General features: G+C 43.4%; 1 protein-coding gene across 1 annotated transcript in view; it reads right to left on the bottom strand.

Annotated features, from left to right (window-relative positions):
- Window positions 1–19612, bottom strand: part of DGKI (diacylglycerol kinase iota) — a 243334-nt gene that overhangs the window by 165100 nt on the left and 58622 nt on the right. The window contains exons 8-11 of the mRNA XM_081147568.1: window positions 14157–14231; window positions 13588–13686; window positions 4168–4250; window positions 1825–1885 (exon numbers count right to left, since the gene is read on the bottom strand). Coding sequence (XP_081003694.1) covers window positions 1825–1885; window positions 4168–4250; window positions 13588–13686; window positions 14157–14231 — 318 coding nt within the window. The remainder of the gene's footprint in view (window positions 1–1824; window positions 1886–4167; window positions 4251–13587; window positions 13687–14156; window positions 14232–19612) is intronic.

Here is a 19612-nt window from a genome sequence, read left to right as displayed (position 1 = left end):
CAAGGGACCCAAGTGGAAATGTGAGTTCCACGGAAGGATGTGAAAACTGGAGTTAGGAACATCGATAGGGTCCCCAAGAGAAAAAAGTATCTAGAACATAAAAGAAAAGTTATATTTAAGCCTTGTGGAATATCTGTTAATTATGGAGTATTTAAAGAAGAAATGCTAGAAAAGATAAGGAAAGTAGGAGAACCAGAGTCTATACGTCAAGAAGGATATTAATAGACCAGAGCGTATTCATAGATACTCAACACTGTAATTGGATCTGGTCAATAGGACCCATTAGTAATGTTCCGAGTCCCACTTACTCACCATTCTTGGTTTTGTCCCAGACACTCTATTGAAACTGTTTCCTTGAAAACCACCAGTTACTCCCTAGTCTCCAGATTCAGTGATAATTCTCCAGTCTCTCCATAGGGATATAACCACGCCCTTGGTATTGAAGCTCCTGTTTTGGCTTGTTTTCTTGGCAGAAGAGACTACCTTCTTCTTCTATCTCTTCATTTCCTTTTCTAATTTTGGCTTAGACTTCATAATTACAGGTATTTCACAAGTGTCTGAACTTGGCTGTCTTCTCTCTTTGTCTTTTAAACTTTGAAGGCCCCCGTCTTTAAATACTTGCCTAATTTCGGAGGATGCCTCCATACCACACAGCCTGGAGCAGCGTCTGCCGAGCAGAGGGAAGGGAGAAAGAAGGCAGGAGCGAGGGGGCAGGGACAGGAGGTGGGAGGCTCAGTGGGTGAGGGGGAGTTTGGGAGATGCAGCACCCAATCTACGGGGAAGCCCGAGATGTGAGGATGGAATAGGTGGCTCAGGTTAAATAAAGTGAAATAGGTTTGCATTTTTTGCTGTAAGACTTAATAATAAATTTTATAAGCTAATAATGTGCTTTGCAAATCCTGAAGAATGGTAAACACTATTTTCACACACGCACAAATGTTTTTCTCCCAGAATATCTTAAGGGACGAGTGGAATCACTTTCTTTTTCCCCAAATTCATTTATTAGTACTTAATGTGCATCCAATATCGCGTTAAGTGCTCATGTGTTATGAGAGATAAAATTAGAAAGTTTCATCGCTACTCTGAGAATAAAATGTTCTAATTAGATAAAGTAGAGAAAAGCCATAGATAGTTCATAATAAAAGCCTGGGTCCTGTGAGAGCAGACCCCAAATACAGAAGAAAAAGACACTGGGCAGCAGAGTGGACATGGCATGAATCTCCATTCATTGCCTTTGCTAAATATATCAGCATAAATCGAAGACAAACGGAGAAATAGATGAGACACATAAACAGAGGAAAATATAACCGTGACATTAAACTTCAGCCCAATTCCACCTTTTCTTCAAAAATGACTACAAATGGGACCAAGCGATGATCTTTAAGGCAAACCAATGTCAGTCAATATTCTAAGTTTTATTTCCACTGGAAGAAGAATTACAATAATTCAACTGTGTACACTCACTTCTCCTTAACCGAAGGGACAATTACTAAGAACAAATCGAAATAGGTCGGTTTGTATTTTTAAGAGTTTAGTGGTCTGGAGTCCTCACTGTGATGTTCTGGCCGCACCCTCACCCGCAGAACGGGAAGGGTGCGGTAGAGCTGGGCGCGTGACCCGGCTCTGAAAGATCCAGTCTGAATCCCTGATTGTGACTCCGAAGTCCCTCCTGACCCTGAGGGGCTTCGATTCACACGAGGGAGACACGTGTCAGGGGACTGGGAAGACCGCGGGGTGGGAATGAATGAAGAGAACTGTCATCAGGAAAACGAAAGAAATGGGGAAGAAATAGAGGCCAGAGCTGGGTTCTATCCCGGGACCTACCGTTCCATCGCCGCCGCAGGCCAGAATGCGCAGATTGGGCACTTTCCTATACAGCTCGAGCCTGCGGAGGGAGCAGAAGGAGAAGTTCACAGGAGAGCACATCGCTGGCAGACCAGGGGGCCCCCCTGGGGAAAATGTATAATCATGAGGATAAGAGTATCCCCGGAACCAGTTACCAAGTAATCACAGGACTACCGACTCCAACAAGTGGATCAGAGGCTGGCAGCAAATGGCACTTTTAAACAGCCAACACTGAGGGGGGTTTAGGATGGCCGGGCGTTTTATACCCCGTAATCCCTATTAATGTGCCAGCTCATTATTGCACGCATCAGCTTTGACTTCCTTTCTTTGTGGTTGTTTTTTTTTTTTTCTTTTTCCGTCTTTCTCTTCTCTCCTTTCTCAAAGAAAATCATCATTAATTGGCAATTGATAGGCCTTATAGATCTCCTTATATTCTGTTAGTTTTTCATGGATCTATTTCTTTTTCAAACCTAAACTTCCCACTCTTTTTTTTTTTTTTTTTTTTAAATATATCTTTATTGATTTCAGAGAGAGGAAGGGAGAGGGAAAGAGAGAGACAGAAACATCAATGATGAGAGAGTCATTGATTGGCTGCCTCCTGCACGTCCCCGACGGGATTGAGCCCGCAGCCCAGGCATGTGCCCTGACCGGGAATCGAACCACGATCGCCTGGATCCTAGGTCGATGCTCAACCACTGAGCCACGCCCGGCCGGGCAAAACTTCCCACTCTTAATCTTAGGAAAACTCTTTCGGAGAGGCAGGGGAAGGACACCCCGCTAGCATCACTGCTGCACCCACAGTTCCATCCACCTCTCACCTCACTAACAGTTCAAACCCCATTTATACACCTCAGTCCAAAGAGGGGGGATTTACTGATTTTTCCTTATTTTCGATTTGCCTGCTTAAAATTAGATCATCTCATTTTTCATAGTTGGCTGTAAGAAAATGCAGCTATGCCCCTGCCTGCCAAAATGTTTGCCTAAGCGAAGCTGCTGACGGCTCTGTTCTAGAAAGCATCACCTGTTTAAATCAAATACTATTTTTTCCTGAAAATATTTTCTGCCCTACCATGTTCTTTATGCTGATCTATGAAGCATTTACCTAAAGTCTAACTAAAGTGATAAAATCTTAAAAGTAAGCATCCCAAAGGGCAAAAGCCAGGGTGCCAGATTTGCCCTAGCACATCCAAATGCAGAAAAACAGAGAGAAGTCTCCTGGCACCCTCTAGTGGCAAAAATGTTCATAGATGAAGAGAAAGTCAGCAGAAATTAATTTTTATATTTAATACCCTCCTGCATGCTTAAATATATATAATTTATCCATTTCCTACACGAACATTATTCCTCTAGAAATTACCTAAGCTGATGTTTCTTTTTTTTAGATAACAAAATATATTTTATAGCTGTATTACTAAAAGCAAAATATCATTTAATACAACTTGAAGCTGCTGTAAATCTAATCTGGCACCATAACTATACACAGGGTCAACAGCGAAGGAAGAAAAATGTTCATTGCAGTTAATAGGTCCCTATCAGGTCTCCAGTGTCAGGAGCTGATGTTCCGTCACCTGTGATATTTATTTAAAAAGAATTAGTATCTCTTAGGGAATAATCTTTATCAGATGACATCCAAACTATCTTAATAGATGGGTTTTTAAAAGGGAATCAGAAAGCAGCAACAATGTCCCTGCTCTTTCCCTCCACCAACGGGAAGAAATCAGAGACATGTCACCTACATCTAGACTGGATTGTCAACACTTCTAACAAAAACAGAGCTTAACATTTCTGAAAAGCTCATTAAGAGGACTGGGCAGGGATTAAAATGTCTCCCCCACTCTCATGTGAAATCCATAGGTATAACTGATTAATCAGTGTCTCAAATAGACACAGATGTGCATGCACAACCTCTAGTTCAAATATATGAATATATTCGTAAACAAATACGGTCACTGTCCACAAAGACACACTTAGGTTCCCATTCATGTACAGGCCCCAAGTTGTACATGCAGAAACAGAAAAGTGATAGATCCTTTCTCAACACCCAGACTTGCTCATAATCTAGAGGTGCACAAACAAATGCAGCAAACACACAAGAAATATTCACTGAGTTAATAACCGAGAAGATGTGTTTCGAAGGAAATTAGGCCAATGAAGAGTCTGAGGGGAATGTTAAAGGGAGGACAGTACAGGTGAGAAAGGAGATGAGAGATGATTAGAAAATATTCCACAAGGCAGCCAAACAACAAAGCTGGACGCCACAGCACGAAGTCCTTCTCACTTGCCTAAGATAGTAGGGACCATGGCGGGTATTTCCAGACTTACGCATCTTTTGGCCCTTCCTGAGAAAGATCAAAGACTTGCCGTGGATTCAGGTACCACATGAACATCTGCAGGACTTTGGTTCCCTGTAAGAAGAAAAAGAATGACAATAACGGGAAGAAATTTCCAAACATGAGCTGCTTATTTGAAAAACATAAATAAATCCTGTTACCTAAAATAGTACCTAATTATAAACAGATTAGAGCAGTAGTTAAAATCATGGTCTTCGGCCAATGCCCAGATTAGACGTCAGCCTATTGCGTGTAACTCCGGCAAGTTCCTTAATTTAAGTTCACCTCCCTCCTCTTTAATGTGGAGACAAGAATGCCTAGTCCGCAGACATTTCAAGGATTAAATGCAATAATGCCTGAGGAGCGCATCGCAGTGTTGGGCGTGCAGTAAGTGCTTAATGAATAGTATCTATGACTTAATGTGTGAAAACCCACGCAGGGAAGTTGTTAGTCAGCCTATGTAATTTAACATTAATTTTTACTTTAATGTGCAGATTACTATTGCCTTTGCATAATGTGAAACATGGGCAATATGAGCTAAGTATGACGTGATAGAAACATTTTTTAACGGAAGCAAAAGTACCGCAGGCTCCCCATTGTTTATGATACACATATATAACTTCTCCAGTTCGTGGCATCAAATCTTACTTTGACATTTTTCAGTTTCCATGTCTATATTTCTTTATCCCAACCAAACATTTCTGTCGCACATGGACAGTTTGGGAATGTTTTAAGTAAATGTGACATTTTATAGAAATGATCATCATGGCAAATATAAGGTGGCTCTAAAGATCGTTTCTTACAGTGAACTGAGCAAAAAAGAAACGAAGAAGGATATTTTTATTAAACAGCATCCAGAGAGCTTCAAAATGGGTAAGTTGCCTCATTTAGGTCATTCTCAACCACAGCAAATAGTATCTGATCAGTAGGCAGAGTTTGTTGCTTATAATTACAGTTCCTTTATTACATATCATGAACCTTAAATTTTTAATAACCCTAATTTTTATATCTACTATGCTGTATTTAAGAGCTATCCTAGTATTGTAGAAACAGCACAATATTTGAATTAAAAATAACTTGGGTGTCCTAAGTGGGTGATCGTGAGCATTTATAATCTTGCAGAAATTTAGCATATAAAATAGCCAGGGAATGTGTACTTTCCAGGGTGACTGTGAGAATTAAATGAATCAGTAATAGTTACGTAACTAGCACAGTATATGGCACAAAACAGGCCTTTTGTAAATGTAAGTCCCTTTCTGTTTTGCTCTTTGTTAATCTATTCATTAAATTACACTTGCGGGTGTGAGAGCTAAAGGGTGGTTTATAATTATCACACCATCATCCCCATTGCTACAGGGGCCAGTGCAGGTCCTTTGTTCCGCATTTCATCCCAACCTATAATTTTTAAAAGCTCTGCTTCACCATGTGCTTACTATAAATTTAGTAATAACATTCTACCCTTAATTATTACAACTAATCCTACAGTTTCACCAAAGGACATAGTTTGCTTCATATACAATTCAGTCATAGCTTTAGATACGTAATACTAACTAAATACTGGGGCATTTTCTTCCTTCCCATACTGGGCCTTGGTATCAAGTCAGTTGAGGATTCTCTCAAGTAATCTTCTCAGTTTAAAAGTCATTTTAATGGCAGACCAATTTATAAAAAATTTCCAGATGACTTGCTAGAAAATTATTTTTTCAGCTTCAGGTTCCTAGAGCAATATGAACTGTAGATGTGAATTACTCTTGTCCACCTTTGTCAAGTGGACGCCCCAATTTCAGCTTCTTCTGCTAGGCATGTAATACTAGGTAATTAACATCTTTCAAGAAATGAAAATACAAAGCATTTTGAGGTTATTTCCTTAATGTAAAATTTCTCTAGGAGGCTTGAGTGACACCCTTCAGTTTTTGTTCATTTTCAATCTGTGTTAGTTGAACACCTAAGTATCTCCATTTATTCTTTTGAGGAAGGGATATTAATCAAGGCTGGCAAATTTTGCACGGCACACCTCTAGGAGGCGCCACTGACATTACAGCCTATTAGAATAATGCCCTCTGCAGTTGCGCAGGGATAACTCGCATAGCAGTACATTATGTTCAATCATTGTCTAATTTCTTCTTTCAAAAAGTAATCTTTCTACAATATAATCATTAGCAAAAAATTATGTGTCTGAGTGAAAGCATTGCGCTATTTTAAATCAGTCCTGGTGGGTGGAGTAAAAAGGTCTAACACACATTTAAGTCAGTTCTATTAACTCTGCCATTACCTCTAGGATAAGCTACTTTAGGGCTTGAATAGAGGCAATTTATTCAATAGTACTGAATGGTTTGACAAATACTAATTCACCAGGAAAAGAGAAATTTCTTTCTTTCTCACTGGCAGTATTAAATATACTAAGCCATTCACACAACTGTCATTCAAAAGCTGCAGCTCTTGTGAGAGTTTCATTTTCTCTAAATTAAAAAAGAAAAGAAAAAGAAAGGCTTACAAATTAATTCCAATACACCCTGGAGAGGGTTCCCATACATAGTAGATGCAATACCTCACTGACCACAGAACTCTTTAAGATATTGTGAGAATGGGTATTTCTCTGGAGTGATAAAACTGTTCTTTCCAGCTCCAGGTGTTGGGGAACAGGGTGGGAGAGGAGAAAAGAGTCTCCTGGAAAATAGGTAATTGTTCTAGAGGGTTATAAATAAACAGGATTCAGCCCCTCACCCACTATATGAGAGGCTCAGTTTTATGTGAGGGAACAAGATGGACTAGACAGAGAAGATCTTGCCCTCAAGAGGAAGCTCTATGTGTTATTCATGAAATAAAACACAGGGAGATGGAGAAGCAGTTAAGGATGGGTCAGCTCAAAGAGCACATCAATCTTCGTCAAAGCGTTGTAGCTGTCAGGTAGGCTGAAACATTTGGCTATGTCACTTGGAGAGCCTTGCCACGGAGCTATGATCACGATCATGGAAAGAACTGCCCACAGAATAAAAAAGGCCTGAGGAAAAGAAAAGGGAGTGGGAGGAAGAGATTAAGAAAAAAGTATTTGGCCAGGCCCAGCGTGGCTCAGTGGTTGAGCGTCGACCTAGGATCCAGGCAATCGGAGTTCGATTCCCGATCAGAGCACATGCCCGGGTTGCAGGCTCGATCCCCAGTCGGGGGCATGCAGGAGGGAGCCGATCAATGATTCCCATCATTAATGTTTCCATCTCTCTCTCTCCCTCTCCCTTTCTCTCTCTGAAATCAATAAAGATTAAAAAAAAGAAAGAAAGAAAGAAAGAAAGAAAGAAAGAAAGAAAGAAAGAAAGAAAGAAAGAAAGAAAGAAAGAAAGAAAGAAAGAAAGAAGTATTTGAAACTGGCTTCAAACAACCTCAAAGAAACCTAATTTAACTAATAGATACGTATTCGGCTCCTACTCTGTGCCCATGTGGACGGGGAGATCAACAGAAAATCAGTTCATTGAAGATGGCAAATGCTATGGTAGAGATGCCCACTGAGCAGTGTGAGTGGCCAGAGGAGACACTCTGAGCCCAAATTTGGGGATTAGGTGAAGCTTCCTACATAGGATACTTGCACTTTGTCCTGAAAGGTGAGTAGAGGAAGTTTTGGGATAAAGACAGCAAGACAGGCCATAGAAAAACTACGTTCCATTCCGTCTTTGAGCCATGAGGCAGGAGCTGCGGGAGACAAAACAGCCTGAGTTGTACATGAGGTTGTGCATGCGAAGGAGCTTGGGCTTTACAAAAGGAAAGAGCCACTGAAATGCTTTAACTAGGGAGCTGGACTTGCATATTGATATATTTGTCTGGCTACAGACTAAGGAGCTAGACACTCGGGTTCCAGACCTGTCCAAGGGGCTAGATAACGATTTGGGTCATAGCCACTGCAACGGACTTAATGCGTTGCTCCAAAATCCATGTGGCGAAATCCTGCCCCCCAATGTGACGGTATTAGGAGGCGGGGCCTCTGGGTCCTGAGGGTGGAGCCATCAGAATGGGATTAGTGACCTTACAGAAGAGGCCCCAGAGAGCTCCCTCCCCCTACCGCCACATGAGGACACGGCGGGAAGACAGCGGTCTGTGAGCCAGGAGGTGAGTTCCCGCCAGAAATCGAATTGGCTGGTGCCTTGATCTTGGACTTCCCAGCCTCCAGAACTGTGAAGAATAAATTTCTGTTGTTTAGCAGCCCCCAGCCTACGGTATCTGTTATAGCAGTCGAACAGATGAAGACAGCTGCCCTCACATTCCCACCAATGCCGTGGCTTGGAAAAAGGGAGACTCCACAGATTCATTGTTCGGTTGTTTAAATTCTACCTGTCGAGGCTGGATTGACGGGGAAATTTTGATGACACTGAATTTTTGACATGTGTGGCCAATCGACTGATTGCCCTTCTGCCCTCTTTCCGCCAATTCCAAACTTTAGTGGACTAAAATTTTATCTAAACATAATGGTTCTTGATTTATTCCCAGCTTGAGCATCGAAGAAAATAACCTTTTCATTGAAGCTGTTTGTTTGAGTATTTAAAAACAGTGTGGGGGTTCAAACATTTTAAGTTATACTTTCTGTCTTCTCTTTCTCCCCACCTTGCCTGACTTGCCCTTGGCTTAGGAGGGGTGGCCCCTGTCTGGGGAAGCTTGTCCACAGATGGTGGTGTGAACTTGGTGGGATTGAGTCTGTCCACAGACTGAGCACCTCTTCCTCTTATCACCCACTAATAAGGCCCCTGGGAGCTCCATCCAAGGGTCCAACTCATGCCACACCCCAGCCCTGGGATGTCACATGGAACAGTTTGGAAACCAGGGTCTGGAGCCCTTAACTCTCAGGACTGACTAGCTGGCTAGAGTCACTCTAGCAGTCAGAACACCTGCCTAACCCTGAATTTATCATCTACATCACTGGAGGAAGGAATTCATGAGAGTGAGGGAGAGACCGTGAAAGCAGGAAACATCGGGGGGTTTCAGGAGGGTCCACAAGACTCAGGTGCAAAGATGTTAATGAGTCAGAGGCATGCAAGAAGAAGGGTAAGTTTTGAAGTTAAAGCAGAGGTGAGTGTGAGAGGGGGTGCACATTTCTGGAGCCCTGGGGTCTCCATGTAGGCGAGGGGACTGGGGGGGGGGACTATATCTTCCCTCTGCTACCTCTTCCCCACAGGACACACTCAGAGTGGATACTGTGGCCCCTGATTCCAGTCCCATTTCCTCAGATAATGCAGATCCCAACAATAACAGTAGTGCTGCCAGCCTCTAAATATTCGCCAAAATCCAGCATTTTCTCCACCTTATGTGTCAGAAAAACAGACAATTGGGGAGCATTTTTCTCAGTCCTTTGAGATTATGCTTTCCCGGCAATTATCTTGTTTGGCTCAAAGAAACTCACAAGAATTCTCTAAAAAAAAAGAAAGAAAGAAAAACAGAGACAATTATTGTCAAGTATCTGTTTAAAAGACAGAATTGTTTAAAAGAAAGACATAGAAGCAGACGCTATATGTGGTTATCTCACTATATCCCAGCAAAACATTAGAAATTTTCCATCCATAAAATACTGTAGGAAGGGGGAAAAAGCTGCAGGTATTTTACTTGCCAGAAGATGGTGGTATAGTCCAGTTATTAAGAACAGGAGAGGGGAGTGCTTTACATGCAGAAGCAGATGAGTAGTAGAGTAAGTCATTATGAAAAGGCAAGAATCAGGATTTAACAGCAAAGTGTTTCTGTATTGGCTGCAGGAGGCCCTCGCTGGTCAGAGCGAGATCTCAGCAGCAGCAACAGCACCACCCAGGGCCTTGCTGGAAAAGCAGAATTTCAGGGCCACCCACAGACTCAGAGTCAGAATCTGCATTTTAACATGATCCCCCCCCCCCCCCCAAGCGATTCAAATGCACATTCAAGCCTGGGGAGGGAGTCCGTGGTTCTCAGCATTGGCTACACAAGAAAATAAACTGGGGAGCTTATACCAGTCAAGGAGTCCTACTCTCACAGCTCCTAATCTAATCAGCATGGGGTAGGTAAGACAGCACTAGCTTTTTAAAGCTACCCAGGTTATTGTGTTTGCAGCGAGTGTGGAGAACCCTCTGACTCCCAATTTTACGCCTGAATCTACCCTCATCGGCAATGTTAAGGGTGCGGTGCAGCCACAACTCAGGGGAAGGCTGGCCCTAACAGAGGAGTTAGACCATCTCCAACCAGACTCTTCCCTAAGCAATCGGGGAATCAAGCCGTGTCTCCCCGAAGATGAAACCGTAACTATATTAGCTGGAGGTCAGTGTGAATGATTCCAGCTGCACATAGGTGTTTGGGTTTCTTTATAGCTTTCTCAACATTTCACACTGTGCTTACAAACAATGTTCTTCATATTTATTCGGCTTAGCAAAGAATTCTGTTTTAAATAGGAAGTATATCGATATTTAAAGTTATGCAGTAGCCATTTTTACTTGGTTAGCGACACTTTTGAGAATCCCAGCCATTCTAGAAGTAACATCATTAGGGCGACACATTCACAAGCCAAAATGCACAAAATCACATTAAAGTCATTTAGTCTTTTGTCTCTAATAACTGGGTATTTTTTTTTATTTGAATACCTCCTTGTGACCTCAAGTTCCTCAAACACATCTCAATCTCTTTCCTAATAATTCCTTCCTTTCCTGAATACTCACCAATAACAAATCCACTGTTAGATAATCTGGGGTAAAATCTTGATACTTTACTTCCCTTTACGCATTCCATTCAGTCATCTGTCCATCTATCCATCCATCCACATGTCCATCCGTTAGTCCATCTGTCCACCCACCTACTCACCAGCCAGACAGCCAGACATTCACACACTAACCAGCCATCCATCCAATTTATGCCTAAGTTTATGTGGGTAGCCTCCTGGCTTACACAGATGCCCGATGTGTGAAATTAATCTTCCTTAAAGGTGCTTTCACCGAATTACTTTTGTTCAAAATATAAAACACTGTTAATATTAAAAAAGAAAAAAACACACACAAAAAACACTTTAAACAGTGAAAAACTGTTCCATGGTACAAATCCAAAATCCTCAGCCAAGTTTTCAGACACTGGTCCCAGTTCATTTTAATCTTTACTTAACCATTCTTCTAATAATAGGCAGGCTCCACTCGCCATGCTGTCCTCAGATAAATCATTTCCATCAGGATATTCATTCTTCCATTAATATTGTTTATTATACAATTATTTGTTCATACCATAGGCCGTGTACTAGAAACCCTAGGCTCAAAGGCGCACCCCTGGTGCTTATCCTGAAGCCCGGCTCTCAGCCTAGAGACACACAGCGAGCACCCATGTTGCCATTCAGAGCACCAAGGGCTCAGGGGCCTCTCACAGGCAGTCCAGCCCGAGAGGTGGGTCGGAAAGGTGCCCCCGAGCCCTCAAGGATAAACAGGATTTGCCACAGCGGCGAGGAGAGGGCAGTGCCCCCGCGGCCTGTCCGCTGCCTCGCCGGGTACCGTCCACCTTCCATTTCAGCTGCGTCCCTGCCACCGTTTCCTTACGGCCCCGCCACTGCGGGCCTGGGACACTCCGCAGCGCTTGTGGTCTGACCCACTCAATTCAGAGCTCACATCTAATTCACGGTCCTTGGGTTATTCTTCCCATTTGCCCCTTTTATGTCATGAACAAACAAGATGTCCTTAGAAAATGCACTTAAGCTTCCTTGAGCTCTTCTGTACTTGGTGAAACAGGACGCGGCATCACATCATCTCTGAAGTCCCTGTCATTAATAATTTACACAGAGCAGGCTCTATCCTTACTGACTGTCCGCTCCTCAAAGGCAGGGCCCCCCTACACGCTTCTGTGCGCCCCAGAAAAAGAGCTTATAATGATTTCACGAGTGCGTTTTATACAATGACGGTCATATTAAAATATATTTGGCATGTGGTGCTCAGGTGGCCAAAATCATGGAGTCAATTACATTAGCTCTGTTTTGTTTCCCAGCCACAGGCCAATCCTTGTCAGGCCTAGAGGGAAGGTATGGTTCAGGGCAAACCGGCCCTCACTGCTGAGACACGCCTCTGCAGGTCCCCTGCCAGTGACAGTTTTAGCGTCACATCCTTACAATACGAAGATCACTCAGCAACCCGAATGAGCAGAATGTTGAAAAGAGATTACTCCTCTGCTTGTAGCACATTTCTTTCCCCTGCCCTCTACATGTTAATAGAGATTTTTAATTTTTTTTTTCAATGTAACAGTGTACATTCAATATTCTGCAATAATTTCGGGTGTACAGCGTAGTGGTTAGACAATCATGTACTTTACAGAGTGGTTCCCCTGCTATTTCAAGGACTCAGCTGGCCCCATACACAGTTATTACAGAATAGTCATAGAGATGTAAATTATAGAATAGGGAACAGAGTCATTCATAGAGACTTAACACAGCAAGTTATCAAGAGTTTTAAAGAAAGAGAGGGGGAAGGAATACTACTTTCTTTAAACTACAAGCTCTCATACAAGAAGTTTCACTGTAATTAGCACATTCTGGAAAATGCCCCTTATCTTTGGTAATAAGAACATCACCTTGGACCATGTGGGTCAATCTTAATTAGAGAATTCCTCCCCTGCCATGCGGTGACTACGCAGTTCCAAATCTTTCGATTGTTTACTGTGAAACGCCAGGGAATCTCGTCTCAAAATGTAAAATGTGCACTTGATGGACACAGAAGATATTTTATCACCAAATCTCACACGAAAATAGCAGAGAAAATCAAAACCCACAGAAGAGTATTGATAAGAAGCCTCAGAAAGCGGAGGAGACAGAGACCAGCATTCGAGAACAAATTCTGTCCTCAAAGAGCTGCGTCCCTCCAGGTATGTCATTAAACTTAACTTTCCTAAGGCTGTTTCTTTATTCTCAAATGAAGTTAATGTTAATTATTTTCTAGGATTCAGGCAAGGAGCAAATGGAACCGGCAGAAGGTGATGTTTTTGGTAGTGCTGGTGGTACCTGTTGTCATGATTATCACAAACAATGAATCCTTTCCTCAGCAAAGAGGGACAGAAGTAGCCAGGTCTAAATTACAATATTAAGGAGTAAAACTAAGGTCATAAAAGACTTCCGAAATATAGGAGTTGAGAAACTCTGAAACTCATTACCGAGAGATTGCAGAATGGCCTTTCTTGCAAATCTGTAAGGACAGATGTCGGCAGCTAGGTTTCTGCGAGCCTCTGGCATAGTCATATGTGGAAGCAAAGGATACAGCCTAGGACCTCTAGGCTTCGCCTAGCCCTGAGGTGTGGAAGGCTGCCCCCTACTGGAGCAACACTGACCTTGGCCCTGGGAAGCTGGTCGTCTTCCAACGCTTTGGGCCCTAGATGGTGCTCTTTTAACTGGTGCTGGGAATTGTGTTTTCAAGAAAGCATTGCAGCTTCCAAGTTGAACTCATGAAAAACGACTCACCTGGTTGCCTCCGCTCTTGGGGTTCACAAACACAAGCAAGGGTTTCATGAGCGGAGAAGAGATAGGTTTTATCACGAAAGGACGGCCTTTGTTTTCCTGCTGAAGAAAGCAGCACAACTGAGATGTACGTCCATGATTTGACAGGCAGCCCCAAAGCAAGCACCACCCAACCCTTGCAAAAAAGGAAAAGATATATCTCGTTTCACCACAGAGCTTCCTAACAGGACACTCCGTGTCAAGCCTGGAAGGAAGTGTCTCAGGCTGCAACTGGCCCCTGAGAATTTAGCCAGGCTTCTGGTTTCACTCCCTGTACTCTAAGCATTCTAGAAGTGTTAGCTCTTCTTTGTCTTTGAGATAATACTTCCAAGGCCAAGTGCAGGCACTCGGTGAAGCGGCAGAGGTTATATTTTTTAACTTACTAACAATGCCAGCGTGGTTAGAGTGGCGTGAGAGAGAAAAGAGTGATAGGAGATACAGCAAAACAGTAAGCCGGGGCCGGGTCACATCAGCCCCGGGAGGCTACGGAGGGGACGACAGATTTCATGGGAACGTGACCCTGAGACACTTACTTCCGTTCCTCTTTTACTGGCTTTCCTTTTAAAGCTTGTTCTCTTCTTCTTTCGATTGGAAGCCTTCAGAGAGGTCTGTGAGGAGAGAAGGGGAGGCCTGAGCCCGGGGCACACGGCCCCCGAGCTCTCCCATGCAGAACCGTGTGACGGCCACGGCAGCACATGCGGTTGGACTGCATGCTTCTCATGCTTTGACACTTCCAAGCCACTGTGCATGGGGAAGCCACAGACAGAGACCAGTCGAGTGCTGCGGAGTGAGCGGCCGACGCCCCACCGCACGGAGAGGCAGGGGCTAGAGCCCTGGAGGCTCTCATGGACTCACACGACAACACGAGTTATACCTGCCAACCCTCCCAGTAAAAATGGAAGAATCCCAAATTCTCTGAGGGGCTCCAGTCTCCCGCCCAACCAGGTCCGTCTCCCGCCCAACCAAGTTCAAGTTCAAGTTCATCTCCTGGTATGGAGATCACCTATGTGGAAATGTAAAAAAGGAGGCCATTTTTCATGTTTTTCTTTTTGCTTTATTTTTTCCACTATTTACTTTTTTTGGGGGGGGGGTAATGACTGTTTTAAGTAACGTTCATAAAATGACTCATCTGCAATGGAACTTTATGGTGCAACTATTCTATCGGCATTGATGGCTGGCTTTTAAAATGCAGAGATAAGACTCACCCTTAAGTTACTTATAATAGTAGAGTAGCCGTCGCTGTTCTCTTTCTCTCTCTAAAGACCCATTAGTTTAAAAAGCCTCCCTTCTCCCGGAAGCCTTTTTTTCTTCTCACAGAAGTGCCTCCAACTTGTTGAAATACGGTGACCCCCAAATTTACTTTCCCTGTCTTTCTCTTTCTAGGGATTTTATGGACCACAACTTTGTGATTACCTCAACTAACCATCTACTCTTAATAAATGATACAGATGCTTTGAAAAGAACTTCTCTTAGGGGGTCGGTCACAGTTCATTTGTTGAAGACAAGCAAAATGAGACTTAATTAGTGGAGTCAATAATTAATTAGAATGCCATCTTCACAAAGGCAAGAAAGCACTACTACCACCTCGCAGATGTTTGACAAAGTGCTGAAAGCCTGAAATACAGAATTATTCACTTAGAAGTTTATAGAAATATATATACATGCATTGCTTGAGCAATTAAGAGTTTTCAAACAGCTCGAAGAAACTTAAATATCTAGTCTTCTGTTATTCGGGGTATTTTTCTTAGAACATTCAAAATAAAATTAGTCTGGAGTACACATATTAACACATCCAAATCAGCAGGATTGAAACTACTTGGCTTTTATCTCTCTTTCACCAAAAGAGATCTCCCCGTTTCTGAATTCCTCTTTCAACGGGCCTATTACCATGTTGCTCTTTGGGAAAGCTTTTGCCTTATTAAAGTATTCGCTGTATTTCTGACTGTTTTCAATTTGTTTAAAATGGAAGAAAAATAACTTGGAGTTAATGTTAACATTTAATCAACCAAATGATCCAAAAAGGTCGCCAGACGCTATTGGGCTGGCCAACGCCGTGTCTACTTGATGTCAATTAGCGATGCTGAGTGGGTCTCCCCACCTTCACTGCACACGGGCCTCCCCCAGAGAGCTTCTACTAAATGCTACAATCCGGGCCCCATCAAATATTCTCGTTTAACTTTCTAGGCTGAAGCTCAGGCAAAGGTACTTTCTAAAAGCTCCCAGGCAATTCTAACATGTAGCCAGGGTTGAGAACCTGTGTTTGAAGTAGGAAGGGTGGAGTAAAGAGCATTTACTACAGTAAAGCAGATCTGTGCGTAAGGACCATGAGCGGTGGGGTCAGACTGACTGGGCGTTAATTCTGGATGTCATGAGATCTGTGTGACTAGATCTGAGACTTTGGCCAAGTCGGTCCAAGTTTCGAAGTAACGGTTTCTTAATTTTAAAACGAAGGTGGTAATACCTACCTCACAGAAGAGTTGTGAAGTTTAAATCAGAAAAAGTATGTGAAGCAGTTAGCCTGGTATCCATCCCATGACAAGGACTTCCAAAAATGTTAGTTGCTTCCTTCAGAGCTGTATATCCCAGCACCTAGCACAAATGCCTGGCACATAGCATGCACTCAAATCATGGTTGAAACAATGAATCAATGTTATTCAAATTCACAACACTCACTGAGGCGCTCCTGATTTTAGAAAGGATCCTTAGGAACTGAATGCCTGTCTCCTAACTTCTTTGTTGTTTCCATTTAATTTGCTGCCAAGAGCAATGCAGGACGCACGCCAGGTGCCTGCAGGAACACACTGTGGTCCTTGATTCTTGACAGGATTCAATAATTAAACTCACAGAAAGGTCTACTGGGCCAGGCTAAGGCTGTTTGCTAAACTTGCCTGATCATAGAAACCAGAGCTCTTCAGGTGATTCTGACAATCACACACGTTTGGGAAGCAGAGACTTAGAAAACCACACCCAAAATAAGGCTTGATGTCTGAAAACAGAGCAGACAAGGAACTCAGTTCTAATAGGGAACAGACACACAAAACAGCCTTTTGTAACACACGTAGCAAATACAAGTGCCTCTGGGCCTCACCGAGCCAAAGCATCTGAGGCCCTTCTTCATCCCACAGAACAAGGGGCAGAGGCCAAGCGGGGGTGACTTACAGTACCTGGGCGCCTCTACGTGAGCTCTGAGAAAGCTTACAGCCCTACGGACAGTCAAACAGCAGAAGATAAGCAGTACGGAATCACACAGCACCCCTCAAAGTCCCGGCCTTCCTTCTGTTCATGTGTAAATACGCGTCTCTGTCTCAGTGCAGAACTTCCTTTTAGGAGGCAGCATACAGGGAACTGATGGATACGGTGGCAGATTTGGGTTGTGTTTGGGCCACAACTAGACAAGTCACCTAGCTTGTCTACAATGTTTCTCAGGAATGTAAAAATTATACCAAGAAGTTACTGGGTAAACTGGTAGTGACATATTCAGGAACCCTTTTGATACTGGCCCAGTGTTCTAAAACAAAGCCTCCCAGCTCTGTGATAAAAAGGGTTCACTTGGCAAGTTCAACACTATCAAAACAGTGAATCGCTGGGCCTTCACTTGGATATCTGCATTCTTCTGATTCCAACAGCATTCGCCCCACTGCATTCTGTGCCCTCTCTTTTATTAAAGTCCTAAGAAAACATAAAGGTTTTTTGTGTTCTTATACGGGGTATCAGGACAGTCTTACCTTGCCGCAGAAATAATCCTATCAACAAAACCTTTATCATGGTGTGACTCCTTCCTGGGCTGTTGAGAAATGCCTATGGGTGCTCTAGCTGGTTTGGCTCAGTGGTTAAGAGCACCAGCCTGTGGACTGAAGGGTCCTGGGTTCAGTTCCTGCCAAGGGCATGTGCCTTGGTGCAGGCTCCATCCCCGGTCCCAGTCAGGGTATGTGCAGGAGGCAACCAATCGATGCATCTCTCTCACATCGATGTTTCTCTCTCTCTCTCCCCCCCCCCCTTCCACTCTCTCTGAAAAGCAATGGAAAAAATATCCTCGGGTGAAGGTTAAAAAAGAAAGGCCTATGGGTGACTCACTCAACTGTGAATGAAACTTAACTACCTTTTGCTCTTCCTCGGGGATTTGTCCAGGTTATGGAATCGCAAAGAATCAGTTATAACAACCGTCTAAAGAGTAGATACCCCACTTCTTCATCCCAAAGGAAGTCTTCCCCCACGATGTACTGGACAAAACTCGGAAGGAGGCAGTGTCATGGACTTTGTCTACTGAAGAGCGTTCTCACTCTGCCCTGCTCCAGCTGCACCGCGGGGATAGAGGCTGTCCTGAGATCAGGCAGGCAGGAGAATAAAGCAAGCACATTCCAGAAACTAAGGACAGGGTCTCAGCAGCTTCTCGGGCGTATTTGGCTAAGTCACAGCAAGAACTACTTAACCTTCAGGATTGACCAAAGGAAATGGCTTGGGAAATTTTGAGGGATATTGTTGGCCATTGCTATTACATGTCATGAGTCTACAGCATTTTAAGATTATGCGATCATAAGGATTAAGAAAGGATTCACATGAAGAAAGCCCACAGAAAGCCAGAGAGGAGTTGACTGTGGCATTTTTATAAGTAGACCATTAGAAACAATACAAATATCCATCAGTAGGGAGTTAGCTAAGTAAACCAATATATCCATAGCATGGAACACATATGGCAGTTTAAACATGCATTAAATCTATATTTACTAATATGGACTTCTCCTCAAGATTCTTTTTATTTTTTCACTAGGAAAGGCAAGTTTTAAATCATTGTGTGTAAAATAATGTCATTTATCCAAATGTCATTTATCTAGTCTTCTATAACTTGACTCCACACAAAAATTCATGTAACACAGGTCTTCCCTTCAGCTCCAAACGATTACATCTTTCGCTTGGTTATCCAATCAAAATATTATCTCCTACCGTTTCCAGTACAGAGAAGAAACTCTGACATCTGTAACATTAAATAGAACTCTGGCCTTAAACGCATCAACAGATTCCAGCTTGATTCTTAAAACCTGGCTTTCCTCTCATTCCTTCAAGTCCACCTTCCGTCATATTCTGACTCCCAGGTCCCTGCAAGCACGGTGGTAGTGATGCCAGCACACCGCCCGGGCTTTACCATCAAGGTTGCACACAGCTCCAGCTGCACAGCCGGTCACGGAGCGACTGCCCACTCGGAGCCCGCGGCCTCTCGCCAGAGTCATCCCACTTCCCCCACCCCGCTCGCCCTGGCCACTGTCCGCTCAGGGAGGCTTCCTTCACTCCTCTCTAGGGTCATCTGTCTAGGCACGAACATGACAAATACAGCTGACTTTCTGTGACAACCTGTCTTGTCGTTGTCAGCCTGGTCTATCAACTTGCATTGCCCTCCCTCACCCCTCTTCCCAATGACACCCGTGCATCCTTCAAGACCAAGCACAATGACATCTTTTTTTTTAATTTAGCCTACGCTGATCTCCCCAAATGAAGTCTCTCTACCCTGCTTCGGGTTCCCACCTGGGTTCTACGTCATGGCCGCGCTCAGCATGCCCTGCCTCAGATGTGAGGGCCTCTCACTCCCGTGGCTGCTGACGGAACCCGTCCGTCCCTCCCTCTCGCCACCCTAGGAGTGTCTCTCCTAAAAGATGCACGACACTCAAGAAGGCAAACGTTCCCAGGTATCAGAAGGCCGCTCTTTGATTAAAAATGTACGTGGCAAAAGCCCTCTTCCAGAATCCACACTCTGCCCGGTGATTGAGGTTGTCGTCTCTATTTTCAGGTTAACATCTGACTCATCTTTGGACCTCCCACTGCATATACCAGCACCTTTGAACGTGGTTAATGAAATAAAGGTTTCTTTAGCACAGAGAAGACTATCTTCTCCTTTATCATATTTTTAAGCAGTGTCCTAGAATATAGACATATAGAGAGACGTATGGAAAATATTTGTATAGTATATAAAACAGACTGACAGCTGTGAGAGGGGATG

This window comes from Miniopterus schreibersii, assembly GCF_964146895.1.
Source record: "Miniopterus schreibersii genome assembly, chromosome: 9".
Lineage (NCBI taxonomy): Eukaryota > Metazoa > Chordata > Mammalia > Chiroptera > Miniopteridae > Miniopterus > Miniopterus schreibersii.
The sequence above is the reverse complement of the archived record's forward strand: the minus strand, read 5'-3'. Positions and strand labels throughout refer to the sequence as shown.